Below are 14,717 nucleotides of genomic sequence, written 5' to 3'. Positions count from 1 at the left end.
TCCACGGTACAATCAGCGTCTACGTCACGGCTCTCAGCCCGCCCTCTGTTCGTTGATTGGCCGGCTGTTTTCAGGCCGGAGGAAAACGGAAAGCTATTACGCTATCTCAGACTGAGTACAGAAGCGAAATGAAATTGAGCGGAAGTATGAAGTCTGACGTAGTCAGGCTAGATTTTGGGTGCCTTAAAACACAAACTTTTGAAAACGGGTTTCAAAGTGCAAGTTTTTGAAAACGGTCTCCGTCTAACAAAAGAAACACGAATCACTGAAGACGATGATGTCATGCACATGCTTATTACGTGTTCAGTCTATAGTGTTTCATCCTCATCTCATGGCCTTGCAGCAGAATACAGCGTTTTTAGTCGTTTTCGCGGATCCGTGTGAATGGGGATTGTTTTGACAATGGTGTCGTCTGTACGTGGAAAACTCAAAGGAAAAACTTCTCCGTTTTAAGCATACCGTTTTCATGTAAACGTACTCTGACTCTGGTGATAATGTAGAAATATGGCCTTGCAGTGTCTATCAAATGATCCAAATCAGCTAGAATTCTGTCACATTACTGTCTAAAGAAATTGTACACTTGTACCAACCAATTGAAAGAGGTATATGTTGCTGAATATTTTAAACCACACCCTTTAACACATTTGCCTGAAATGATAATATTCATACATGCATTTGTGTTTAGATGTCAGAGTTAAGATCAGATGTCATGTCAACATCATAATTTATCACAGGCTTCACAAATTATTATATCAAAATGTAACTGTTTCGGGATTTTTTGAAGTCGCGTATAAAAAAAAAGAAAAAAAAAAAGTCTTTACTACATTATTATGACCTTTTTTGACGAGTCCTGTTTGGAGCACTAAATTACATTCATGCAGAGAGTGACAACTGCATTCTACAACCAAAGTGACAGCCTCATATTTACAGGAGTAAGAACCAAATTATTTGAGCAAATTTGGTTAATGTGTGGTTAATACGTATGAACTCAACCACAATTGGTTTCACATATGAAAGTAGGAGTGAAGGCTTAAAGCAGTTGAAACACTGAATGCCTCAAATGCTGAATAGTTAAGAATAAAGACACAACAGTAAGTCCTGATATTTACTATCACAATCTGTCACTTCTTTAAAAAGATGATGGCATGCCACACTGCATCTTCAGTCTGCTCTTCCTTTCATTCATTCCTTCATTCATTCATTCATTCACTGGAAGGTAAAGGCATGTATGTGTGGAGTTCTGTCCCTCATGCTGACCGGGCAGCCATCCAAGGAAACCCCAGGAACTCTCCCGTTACTCTTTAATTCTGCTTTAATATACTGAGTGCTGGTAAAACACCAACATCCTCTTCCTCTTCTGGCTTCCACTGGAACAGCTAAGGTCACCTTGAGCAAACGTCTTCCTCTTAACTTCCAACTCAACTCACCTTTCCAAATGCATTGTTTGAGAAGAATTGCTCATTTTTAACCTTAAAAAGCAGATGTGGTGCTTTGGATTGATTCTTTTGAGAGGTTAACTCATGGATCACCTTGTATACCTGCAAACGTTAATGTTCCTCAACAACGCCAAGGCATTTAAATCACTGAATGTTCAATGTCAGGAACAAATCTAAATTTGGATCGGAACTGTTTGTTACAAGAGCTAGCTGGATGTGTTTCAGAGGTCTAATCCAGAGTTCAATCTTGTAGTCACAAGTTACGAAAAGAAAAGAAACTGTAGTCCTATTCCACCTCACTTAAACCAAATTAAGAACACATCTTTTTAATGGAAAATCCACGTCTGTAAGTTATTAATGTCAAAACATGAGCCACAACAGTGCACAAAGCAATTTGTGTCTAGAAATCATTCAGTAATATAGCATAATGTATATCATTATGTAGGAATTAGGGGGAGATAAAAATTCTTTACAATTACTTGTTTCTCAACATAAACAAAACTGTTTCAACTTCAGTGCATTGTCATGAGTTTGGCGGTTATGAATGGAGTTGATTCATGACAGGCCAGCGCACACTGCTTATAAGCGTATAATTACAATAATATGGTGTGCCTTTTTTATATGCAGAAAATCTCCAAAACATAGTCAAAAGTTATTATGAGTCTAAGTGGTTCAGTGAACATGAATTGCTTTCTCAGACATGAGCCCATGTATTTGGGATCCAGCGAGTCTCTGTTTCTATCTTTGTGAGTTCGTCTCTCAGCTCACCGAATGCCAAGGCCAGATCGTCATTGATGATCACTTTCTCAAACAAGTGGCCGTATTTATTCTCCATGGCTTGGGCACTGGAAATCATGTCTTGAAAGTCCTCCTCCTGTAAATAATGAATAAAATGGCCATGCATGAGTATAATATTACTGTATTTTTCAATATAACAGTTAGGTCCAATCCTCAAATTTGATTGAGCTACACTCTAAAAGGCCTGATATTTATGTGGTGCATTCATGTCGGAATTATCGTAATTATGAGATAACAAGTCAGCGTTTGGAATTTCATAATTATGCTAATTCCAAAACGGCTTGAGTGCATTATTAGTATAACAACACTTGTTTGTATCACTCATGTCTGAGATCTGAATAAATGGATGGGATGAATGGGATTTTAAAAATTATCTTAATTTTAATGGGAAAAAAATAAAAAAATGCTATGATAAAAACCTATTAATTGGCTAACAGTAAGTTCTTTACCATATTTGGTGAAAAACGATAGTTCTAATGCCAGGTTCAGACTAAACAATATTTTAGTCTGTTACGATAGTCAGTGTGTCAGATTATGCGATTTTGACTCCTAAATTCTTGTTGTGTTGTGGATGAGAAACATGTCAGACTATGCGTTACTTCCTGACCAATCATCGCTTGCCGTCTTTAATGACATGCGTGATCTCATTGAGCAGACGGAACTAATGAATAACTTTCGGAAACAAGGGCATTAACAAACAATGGCTACCAAAGCAGTGTGTTTTGTACTGGCTGTCTTGTTGTCAGGAACCCCCCCCCCCCTCCCTCCCTCCTAGTAGCAGCACCAATAGCGTCGTCTCTCTTTTGTCCATGTTTGAAAGCTTCTGTGCTCCTATTGGTCAATGTCACAGATGTGATGGAACTCAACGTGGAGGACCAAAAAAAAGAAGAAACATGCTAGTCTTTCTGTCAGGACGTCGTAAAGCGTCACAGATTTGCCGGTGGTTGTCGTCCACATTGACACACTATATGAGATAAAACGATCGATTCTTGCGTCCCGACGGCCATGGTCATTTACGAATCACTACGACACCCTAAGTAAAATTGATTGTGCCAAAATTGGGCTGATATCATGTAGTCTGAACACGGCATTTTTCACAGTAAAATACTGTTTATTTTTTGGGCGTGAACAACAACAAATCATCTTATGATTTACAGTTAAAAAACGTAAATTGAAATTCCCAGAAATGGATTGTGAGGTGTGACCTTACTTTTCATGGTTTTTCATTGAAACAACTTTTTCATCTCAGTTTTTTCTTTTCAGTTTTTTACTTGTTACAGCTTATGTTGTGAATTTAATGTTTATTACATTATTTTAATTCATATCATGTGTTGAAAGTCAATGAAATATACTTTTTACTGTAAATTTAAGGTCAATCTGTAAAACTTAAAATGCTGCTACCATAGTTTTTATGGTAAAGATCTGGCAACCATGACTTTCATTATTTTACTGTAAATTTCAGGGTTTTTTTTACACAGTGTACAACCCAATATTCAACATGCCCTCAACCGAATCAGTAGAAAGCACATCATCTGATGTGTGTTAAATACAACATAGGGATCAACAAGGCAGAATAATACAAATGTAATGCTGATGGCTTTTATATCATTTGCAGAATGTATGCCAGAATTGTTAGATTCCACGGGCTACAGATGGTACATTTACGTGAGATGCCATGCTTTTGAGTGTTTTCCTTGTTTCGGTCAGCCTAGTGAAAGGAATTCCTTAAGTTTAAGCTTTAATTTATGTTCTCTTACGTATATAGTCATCTTGAAGCATTTAGAAAAATAGCCATGACAGTGAAGTTACTCATACAGTTCAGTGTATTTAAGTGTTCCTGTTAAATACATTCAGGTCAATGGTCAGTATGAGAAATGTTCTTCCTCAGCTATAACATTGTCCACTATTTTTAACAGTGAAAAGACATTTTTTACAAATAAACCCAAAGCTCCAGATGTTCCAAAAGAACACTTCTTGTCTATAAATGTCTTTCTGTAGCTCAAAAGGTATTTCAATTTGTGGTTTATGAATTATAAAAATGATGTGACATTCTGCGTCAGCCTGAACTGGCTTGGATTGGAGTAAGAAAAGTGAAGAAGACAGTAACGACGAATTGTTCCACTAAATCATAAAAACAAGTGATGTCCAAATGTGTCTTGTTAAGGTCAGTGCTCAGTGCAGTTATACAGGACACGTGTGTCCTTGGTTAATATGGAAAGATGAGCAACACATTTGCACCCAGGAGCTTGGTAGTTTGTGAAACAACATCCAGGTGTGAGAGAGATGACCCAAGTCTTTTATAAGACCCTGGGGTAGACTTAGGTGCTCACGCTCACAGCATGACACAGATGGGTCTCAGTGGGGTTACCAGCAAACCTTCTGCCCCAAGCCTGAAAGACCCTCAGACCGTTGGGAGCGTAAGAAGACAAACCTGTGTGTGCTCATGGGGCACACCTGCAGCCCACCCTGGAGAGGTTTTTAAAAGGGACCCTTTCTAAAGAGGTGCATTAAATGCCAGAGAAGCTGATGTACGGTCAAGACGATGGGTCAGGTCAGACCTTGTCCATCTCAGCTGTGTCCAGGGGCCTCATTTATAAAACTTTGCGTAGGATTTGCGTCAGAAGTGGCGTACGGATGAAACATAGGACGTGCGTACGCACAGAAATATTCGGATTTATAAAACCGTGCGCACGCACGTCCTACGCAGTTTTCCCTTAATAAATCACAATCAATTCTAAATGTAGCGCAGCTTTTGCGGCTTCATGTCACGCCCATAGTTGCCCATAAATAGTCCGTGAAACGCCCAGAATTAATATTCATCGATTGCGAAATCATGGCAAACACAGAGAGGAAAACCAAGAAACGTAACTTCACTCACGTCATTACGCATTGTGACGGCATCATGGCATTTTATTACCATCCATTTGATTGCATCTGACAAGCTACAGATGTGTTATGAGGATGAATTGCATAACATGCCAGTATTATTGCAGAACATATTTCACTTTTCTTTTTGTAAATATGTGTTAATTTGAATTTCTGTTGTAATCTTCGTTTGATTTTGTTTGTTTTACACTGCAGATCGATCAAACGGGTGTTCGTGTAGGCTGTTAATTGTAAGACTTGCTTTGTGAAGTCTTCATGTTATTTATGAGAGGCAGTATTGCCATTTCTTTTACACAACGGTCTACAGTTTCACACACTTTCACGTGTTTCTTCCATCTGCCGACGGTGTCGCCATTTCTCATTTCACCCGTTTTTGTGTGTACGCCTGGGTCAGAGTTTGCGTGAAGGACCGCACATTTTCCCGTCAAGTTTGCTTTTTATAAATACCAATTATTGCGTAGAGAGCGGCGTACGCCTTCTTTTGTGCGTACGCAACGTTTATAAATGAGGCCCCTGAACTGCTGTAGGAAGGAATTCTCCCATTCCATTTTTGATCCCGCATTGATTCCACATTATATTAAAGGGATAGTTCACTTTGAAATTAAATTTTGGTATGTTTTAGCTTACCTCAAGGGCATCCAAGATGTAGGTGTCTTTTTTTCCGCAGTAGTTTCAATATTGATATTTTTAGGTCAAACCGTTCTTGTCTGTCAGTCCTATAATGCAGGTCTATGGTCACCCCCTAAAAGAGCATGCACAGAGTCCAAATTAAAACAATTCCCCATCGTCCAAATTAAACAATTCCCCATCGTAAGTACACATTGATGGCCTAAGACAGGAAACACGCGGTTTGTGTGAGAAAATGAACAGTATTTATATCGTTTTTACCTCTTATAACACAGCCACGTCCAAGTGATCTGAGGGCGCGAGCGCATCTTGGTGTGTGTCGTGTGCGCAGACTGGTGCATAGATATATACACTAGATGTCGCCTTGGCTACGGCAGTTCATTGGAACGAATGTCTTTAATGCGACAACTAGTGTATATATATCTATGCACCAGTCTGCGTACACGTCACACAGCAGGAAGCGCCCGCGCCCTCAGATCACTTGGACGTGGCTGTGTTATAAGAGGTAAAAACGATATAAATACTGTTCATTTTCTCACACAAACCGCTCGTTTCGTGTCTTAGGCCATCAATGTGTACTTACGATGGGGAATTGTTTAATTTGGACGATGGGGAATTGTTTTAATTTGGACTCTGTGCATGCTCTTTGAGACAGTGACCATAGACCTGCATGATATGACTGTCAGACAAGAACAGTTTGACCTAAAAATATCAAAATTGAAACTACTGCGGAAAAAAAGACACCTACATCTTGGATGCCCTTGAGGTAAGCTAAAACATACCAAAATTTTATTTCAAAGTGAACTATCCCTTTAAGTAAGGAATAATGCCGGGCCATTGAATTATTCGAAAAATAATGCACACCCGAGGTGATAATGCGGCCACAACGCGAAGCCGTTGTATATTCAAGTAACTATATTTATTTCTTAGATGCAAAACTTTTTAACATAATTAGACAGCACAGGAGTTCTGTATAACAACCATAATGATCAAACACATAGGGATGACAATAAACTACCGTAAAACTTACCGTAAAGATTTTTGTGACTGTTTGCTCATTCTGACTTGCCAGAACCTTTGCTTTTCTTCGGCTCAGTCTTAAGCGCTCTATTGGTGGAGGCTTCACAAATACAACATAGGGTTTAAACTCAGAGGAATATAAGGCTGCTATGGTCTGTTAGAGAATGGAGAGAAGAAAAAAAAAACAGTGAACAAATGGCAAAATATGAGACATATTCTTCAAAATAATACAGATCGTTGCCTGGTATGAATGTGTCCATGTTATATTGTAACTGTTTCATTTCAAACCAGTTTTCTATGGTATGAAACACTAGACACAGCATCACCCATATATTCTTTGTGCTCACATAGTAGGTTCGTTAATACAGTGAGAATGTTTCTATAAATGTTACAAGCTGATGAAAAATAATCAGACCACAGGAAATGTACCAACTGGAGTAGAGCTGACAGAAGCTCCCCGTCCAAAATGACATAATTCCTGCCCTTGAGTCCGTGTTCCAAAGTCAACAAATATGACATGTAATATAGGACTCCCTGGCTCTCGCTCACTCTGTTTATCCCTGTTTCTCTCTTTTCCTCTTTCGCTTGTGCTTCTGGAGAGAGGCACAAATTGTGGTATTTGTATCATATGTTGCATGTGTGGTGCTTTAATAATATGAAATAAAATCCATTAAAAAATATGTTCTGAAAAGGGGCCGCTGTTGTCGAAGATCCCTGATCCAGCGCTCCTTGGCACTCACACACCCTGCCATTCATGAATGATCTTTGACTCACGTGTGGTTCCACATCCAACAGGCACACCTTGCTCTCCGCTATGACCCTGCGCACCGAATCCAGACTCGTACCATAGTAGTTCCCTTTATGTTCACCATACTCCAAAAATCTAGGTGAAAAATTTCAGAGAGCATGAAATATGGGGAATATAGACATTTTTATAAGCTCTAATAATTTCAACTCTTTTACATGACTGTTTTGAATAACATGCTATGAAAATATCTGATAAATAATAAGATGACCATAAATCATTAGAAAATAAATGACAATTTGGAGCATGCAAACATAAATCTCCAGGTGATGTTTTCCAGTTTGCTGTTACACACTATTGGCATGTTTCTTTACTTAATTTCAAAAAGTATTCGCCAACAGTGCAATATCATCCATTTTCTGCGCATACAGTATGTGTGCTGTTTGAAAGCGCTACATACTTGGCTAGCATTAGTGTTTGTACTAAAAGGTGGATTAATGATGTCCTAAACTGTCATATGGCTGATACATTGTGATTTAGAAAATAATGCTATATAAAATGCTTTGTCTCTTGTCACAGAAACATCATCACACTCATTCAGAGTAAATTGTAACATATTTCAGCATATTTTTTGGCACAGTATCAGTATCAGTATTTTGGCATAGTGTTATGTATGTGTTACTTTTGAGGGATGGTCTTCAAAGAATGATCCAAAATTAAAATACAATGCTTTCAATAAGTGTGTCATATTTGCATAGGAAATAAGACAGTAAATCATTTTGTGCCTGTTTCTTTTCGAAACTCAGCTGTGCTTCTAATCCTAAAGTGAATTAGAATTGGAGAGGAGAATTCACTAAGAATTAATTACGCCTACTGATAGCGCCATTTATTTGTGCATGCTGCTAGTTGCTTCACTCCTGAATCACTAAAGGAATTATGCAAATCAAGTACGAATAATTACACAAGAACAAATGTGTAACACAATATTAACATTCTAGTAGCTACTATTAACTAACAAGAAGTTCTAATTATTAAATTAGTCAGTAATAGCACTCAGTTAAATGAGATAATTTACTATTCGCTGACTAATAACAACTATTTTTCTTACCCCCAGAGAACTGAGAACTATATACAATTTCACAATTAATGCAAATAATGCATAATGCATTTAATTCTGAAGTGTAGATCACAGTAATGTACTAGCAATGACTCAAGTCTTATCAAATCCTCCAGAAGGAATTACTTACACTTGGAACAACGTTCTGAAGTGAAGAGCCATTCCGAATCATAATCGAGCCCTTACTTGTGGGTTACTATGATCTTCACTTTAGACATAATACATAGAACCATATATTTCCACAAGGTACGTTAAATAAATAAATCACTGTAAGTTACAATTTTTCAGGGCATTTGAGGTATGGCTGATGACTCAAAATGTTCCAGTAGTCTCCATGACTCTCTAGTGATGCAATGAGAATTGCGGAATTAAACTGCCTTCTCTTTGTCTAAAATAGTAATAATAATGTGGGGGAAAAAAAAAAAATACAGCTAATGTAATGTTCAGAGGGATGATGGAAAATTATCCATCGGAGTAAGGTCCAGAAAACTGCATTTAAAAATCAAAATTTAACTCTTTCCCCTCCAAGATTTACCTAGCTTTGTTCATTCTTTCTTAATCTTATATTTCTGAGCAGTTTGTAAGATATTTAAACAGTAAAAAGATGATCAAGTAGATAGAGTCCATCAACACCCTCAAAGCTTGCACAGTCGTATAAATCTAGAAAACATTTTTCTCGGTAAGGTTATAAGACAGTTTTGATTTGTATGCTGTCGAATGTTTGATGATCATGTTAGCTTACTATCCGCTCCATCTGGTTTATGCAGACCTTCTTCGCTTGTTTTTGGATCAGGTGATTCTGTACTCTTTCAGAAGATGCGTAATAGCGCCCCCTACCAAATAACAGTGAAAACATGAATTGCCGGAAGAACTTGTCAATAGCGGGGATGCGTAAATAACAGAAAAGCATGCCAGTGGCTGGGAAAGAGTTAAAATTATTCATAGTTGTAAGATGACTGATAAAATGTACTATTTATTAACAGTTTCCCCAGCTCGTCTGCCATCACCAATTGTTAAAAGTGGTGAAATGTTAAAGTAGTATTTAAAATGTTAATTTGCCGACATTAGTTATTGATTAGCTTCACATTAATTATAGAACTGTACTTAGTTTCTTCATTTTTTGGGAGGCATGAAAAAGGCCGTAGCTAGGAAAAGGTGGGGTCCCACTTGACTGTAATAGCAGGGGTCCCTCCGAAAGCCAGGGGCCCCGAGAATCTTCACCACCTTTCTCCAGTTTTCTAAAGTGTTACTCATTTGCCTAGTAGATGGTTTCTACTGAAGTAGAGCTTCCTACTGCTTGAGTTCTGGTAGTAACTTTGGGCTTTAGCCTTTGCCTTCAAGGCATTTGTATGATAATCAAAGATGATGGTAATTCAGAGGAGTGATGCAAAAAGCAGTCCGCTTTTCCTCTCTCTAGTGCGCCTCTCTGGAAAGTTGGGCTGTCTGCTCTCTGTCATTCCTGTCTCACTTGCTTCTTTCCCTATGTCCAACTAACAAGACAAAAAGTCATTGCAAACCACAGAAGGCTCTTAAAATATCCCCCTACTTTAATATAATGTGACACTGTTCACGGACACATGCTTTTGAGATTTCCTCTCGTTTTTGAGTGAAAATTTGGAGAAAGAGAGTATTTCCTGTCAATGGTTGTGATCTGCGTTTTAAGCATTAACAAGGATTAAATGTGTGATTTCAATTCCAGGAGCATCTTTAAAGGCAGGAATAATGCAGTTGGCTTCTTATAAATCCACTATTTCAAGTCATTTTCAAATCATTTTTAGATAAAAAAAACAACCAGGTAAAGTGGTAGATTTTTAGAAGCGTTATTTGATTTTAAAATATTTTATTTCAGACTATAATCTTCCATAATTGCCCACTAGACAAAATAGGTTTAGCAAAGTAAAACAACACAACCCGAAACTAGCTTCTAGAATAAACTACAACACGGGCTGGGTACCATTCATGAGTGTTTGGCTTACTTGTGGTTGAGGATATCTTTTTCAAAAGTGTGTTTGGAGACAAAATGGTACTCCACCCCTTCTCTCTCTTGCTTTTTCTGCTCCCGAGTGGTATCTGTTGAAATTTAAAAAGTCTGGAAATAATCAAGTGTCTTAATGCAGTCCAAATCAAATTAAACCAAACCAGCTGATAAACAGGAACTTCAGACTCATTTGCAGATCCCAGACACCCTGATATGCACGTGAAAATAAAAGTAATGTTGAAACTAACATAGTATAAAATATTTTTAATAGCGTTCCCTGACCTCAAAACTACTTGTCAGATATCTTTATTGGTTTATCCATCTGGTTTACCGCAAAGTAAAACAAATGTGACTGGTATCCATTCTAGTATCATTATTTCTGTTTAGTGAAAAATGAAAAATGAAGTGGAAAATGCAATAAATGACACAGTATCTTAGCATGTGTAGTTCATTGCATTTGTTCATATTTTATATATGGTGTGCCTGAGACCCCAAACATAAGTAATATAATATTTTTCATAATGGACGATTAAAGTATCTTATCAAGTAAATCTCATGAAATTAGGAATCATGAAATCATGCTGATTCTTCAAAGTCAATTCAATTGTTGAGCTCTTAAAATTGCTTTGGGGACCCCAAAGGCCAGTAAGAGCTGTGCGTGTAAACCTCACTCCCCTTGCAACAAGAGGCGTCCTTGTTAGCGTGCCCAACTCCCACACCGGAGACCTCGGTTCAAAACCCGCTCGGAGCAGGTCTAGTACAACCGATCACACTTGCACATTTTTACGTTTATTTTTAGAGAGATAATTGACATTATAAAGAAATCATGGTGGAGACCTTTGTGAAAAACAAGTACACTTTAGCATATGTTTAAAAAGAGTACTTGTTATGGAAATAATATAAAAGAATATACTTAAGTGTGAACTGTATGTAATGTTTTTGACACTTAATTGCACGTTATTTATAATTAAATGAGAATGTTTTATAATGTTAAAACTTATACTAAATGCAATTTGTTTGACCCACTTAAGTACATCTTTATATGTATTTTCATAATTATTTCTATTGTCTTTATAAGTGTACTGTAAAATGTACCGACATATTGACTGTTTTAATGGTATACTGAATTATGTCTATTGAAACCTGTAAACATATATTTGTAATTCCACAATTGTAAAGATGCAGTTGCAATTAAGTGCATTTAAAATACAGTAATTAAATGTTAATAACACACTACAGTTAAAATTATAATCAAGTACTTTACATGTGTTTTAGTATGTTAGTCAACAGAAAATAAGTCAAAGATTATTAAAACAATGATTTTACAATTTATTTCAAAGTATAGCCTTTTATTTGACATTATTTCAAAGTGCACTTTTCAGTTGTTTTTAAGTTTGTTAAGAAACAGTGATGAATGTGTACTCTCTTTAAGTACACTTAAGTGACCTTTTATTTCATTAATATTATTGGCAAGTACAGTTTTTAGACAAAACATTTGCACTTTTAAGTTTTGAAGTACACAGCCAGTGCACATTTAGTACAATTAATCACACTTCTTTTTCGAACTGTCTCTGGTAGCATGTGTCCAAAACTGAGCAGGGGTTAGGTAGTAAGACCCTTATTAAACTAGACTGAGTCACACAGAAAATATGCTCAGAGGTGAGCTTAACAAGGCCTGAGGAGCTCACCACACACCCTAACTCTAATTGTCCACACGTTCTGTGCATATTCCTAAATAAACAATAAACTTTTACTGCCACTGCCGGGGCAAGAAGTCAGGCAATGTGATTTGCGTGTGTGCAAATCAAACAACAACTTTCTGTTTATGAAGCCCATCAACAAAACACTGTTCCCAGTCATGAAAAAGCGAATACAAGCCCATTTCAGTGAGTCGGCTTTGAAGTACACGCTTCATTTGCACATTTAGGGGCCAGCGGGAGTCTGTTAAAACCTTTTATTCCTCTGAACTAGTGATCACAGCTGTTGTGGTTGTCATTAGCTGTGACTGTCATGTTGATCCTAAATCACTACCACCATCTTAGCGATCGATTTTAGCACTCACTACTCAAGTGTCATAAATCAAATAAATGTACGTGTCAGACAAAGTTAAACCCTAACCCTGTTTTGCTACGGTTCGGAAGCTTGGAGCACAGTCAGAAATATGGAAAGCTGCTAGTTTGAGCTTCCAGCAGGGAGAAACAGACATGACAAGCGCCAACCTAAGGCAGAAACATGGCCTTTTTCCAGAATAAGGAGAAAAAGTCACACCGCTCCCTCGATCACTGCATAGACGGTCTGGCTGTTAGTGGCTGTGATTATCCTGTTCTTTCATCGCTCTATCACCCCCTGTCCACATCGCTCTTGGACACCCAGAGTGGCAGTGAAAAACTGGTTCTGTTCTCATCTCCACTCTGGCAGTCTAACACAGCTTTAGGCCTCAGTGTGGAAAATTTTGATGGTCTGCCTACGAATTATTCATGAACATTTACAAGAGTGTGGCTGTTCTTGATTCTTCTTTGTCTGTTTGCTTTCTTGGAGGCAGAGTTATAAAGACAAACCAAAATTGTATCAAATCAGTTGATATTTCACTGGTGTTGGCCATCCTTCTGTTAGACCGTCAGATGAATTAGTTTGAATAGCTGTCAGCTGTTAAATTTAAGGACACGATTAGATAATACCAATTTAGGTCAACCAATTACCAAGCAATGCTTAACTTTGTTCAGTCTGTGGTCTAAAAAGTTTGCATTAGCAATTTACAACACTTTAGCAAAACATGGTCAGGTCAAAGTGTCTGAATACATTTTGGTCCCAAACTTTTTATACTATTATTTTACTGGTAGTCCTCTGTATGAAGAATTTATGGGTATAATATGTCACAGTTTATTTTGCTATACTCACTTACATAAATGAACTATAGTGTCCTGTACCCACTAGTAAAAAAAATATCATGATGTCCGAATAATTTTTGGTTTGACTGTATGTGCCATTTAGTGGTTCATATGCGTCCGCAATTGTTCAGGAAGTAAAGTAACATGCACATGCGTCTTTACTTTGGATATAAGCAAGAGTGAGCATGCAGTGTAATCTTGCATAGGTAGTGCAATCAGAAAAGCAACTGAATGTCTCACAATCATCTGTCTCCTCAAAAGAGTTCATTTGCAAGTAGCAGAAAGTTCTGGTACAATCACACTCGGAACCAAACCACAGCAAACGTGCCCAGTGTGAAAACTCCCTAAAGCCAAGTCAGTTCACTTGGCGGGCAACAGGTGTGCAGACAACCGAGGGTGCTTGCACACTAGTACTTTTTGGCAGCAGAATAAACTGCAATATCTTTTTAGGAGACTGCTGATTGTGAGCTATTCGTTTGCTGCTCTGACTGCACACACTGTGTGGGACAGCTCTCACATTGCAAAGTTTTCCATGATTCCATGCTACCAGTGTGAAAGCCCCCTAAAATGGTGGTCTGGGGTACGGTTTATGTGAACTGCTGATCTGAACGAAATCGTATTAAATCGTGGAAGTAAACCTCTTTGATGACGTACGATTTTGTCAAGTTGAGTTTGTGCTCACTTCGATGACAAGCGAGACTGACGCACTGCAGGCAGAGAGATAATTGCGTAATCTCATTTCTGAGGGCGTGTCCGAATCCACTTTTGATAGTTTAACGATGGGAAAAATGGTCGGCGCGCGCGGCACATGGCCAAAAAGGGTTTTCCCTATTCTCTTAATGAGTAATGGGTGTGTTTTGGGCGTAACGTGTAAAAAAACAATCAGTTGCGCTCGCGCCATGGCGGATTTGCTATTTACATGGCGGATTTTGCAAGCGTAAAAACTGAATGCTTCTCCAAAGAGAAAACGGATCTGCTTGCGTGCTTTAAACTTGCGCATGAGCAGATCCGTTTCCTCTCTGGAGAAGCGCTCAGTTTTTCCGCTTAAAAAAGTAGCAGTCTATTTTAGTTGCCTCAAAATAGCTACGCGCCAGCAATGCGCCTGAATACACCTCATTTTCAGACCAGCACAGGCGCAGGAAGTGAAAACTGCATCGGGCTGAAACTAGCAAGGGAACACTTGCGTCGCGCCTGGCGCTGTATTGCATACACCGGGTGTATG

At 38.1% G+C, this 14,717-nt stretch overlaps 1 protein-coding gene across 1 annotated transcript in view; it reads right to left on the bottom strand.

The window, feature by feature from the left end:
- Nucleotides 1-1,727: 1,727 nt before the first annotated feature.
- The window catches only part of mpp7b (MAGUK p55 scaffold protein 7b), a 68,638-nt gene continuing 55,648 nt past the window's right edge, over nucleotides 1,728-14,717 (bottom strand). The window contains exons 15-18 of the mRNA XM_079876024.1: nucleotides 10,606-10,699; nucleotides 7,542-7,650; nucleotides 6,778-6,921; nucleotides 1,728-2,310 (exon numbers count right to left, since the gene is read on the bottom strand). Of these exons, the coding sequence (XP_079732150.1) occupies nucleotides 2,131-2,310; nucleotides 6,778-6,921; nucleotides 7,542-7,650; nucleotides 10,606-10,699 (527 nt within the window). The 3' untranslated portion in view covers nucleotides 1,728-2,130. The remainder of the gene's footprint in view (nucleotides 2,311-6,777; nucleotides 6,922-7,541; nucleotides 7,651-10,605; nucleotides 10,700-14,717) is intronic.

This window comes from Squalius cephalus (genome assembly GCF_949319135.1).
Source record: "Squalius cephalus genome assembly, chromosome: 7".
In the NCBI taxonomy this organism is placed as follows: Eukaryota; Metazoa; Chordata; class Actinopteri; order Cypriniformes; family Leuciscidae; genus Squalius; species Squalius cephalus.
The sequence above is the reverse complement of the archived record's forward strand: the minus strand, read 5'-3'. Positions and strand labels throughout refer to the sequence as shown.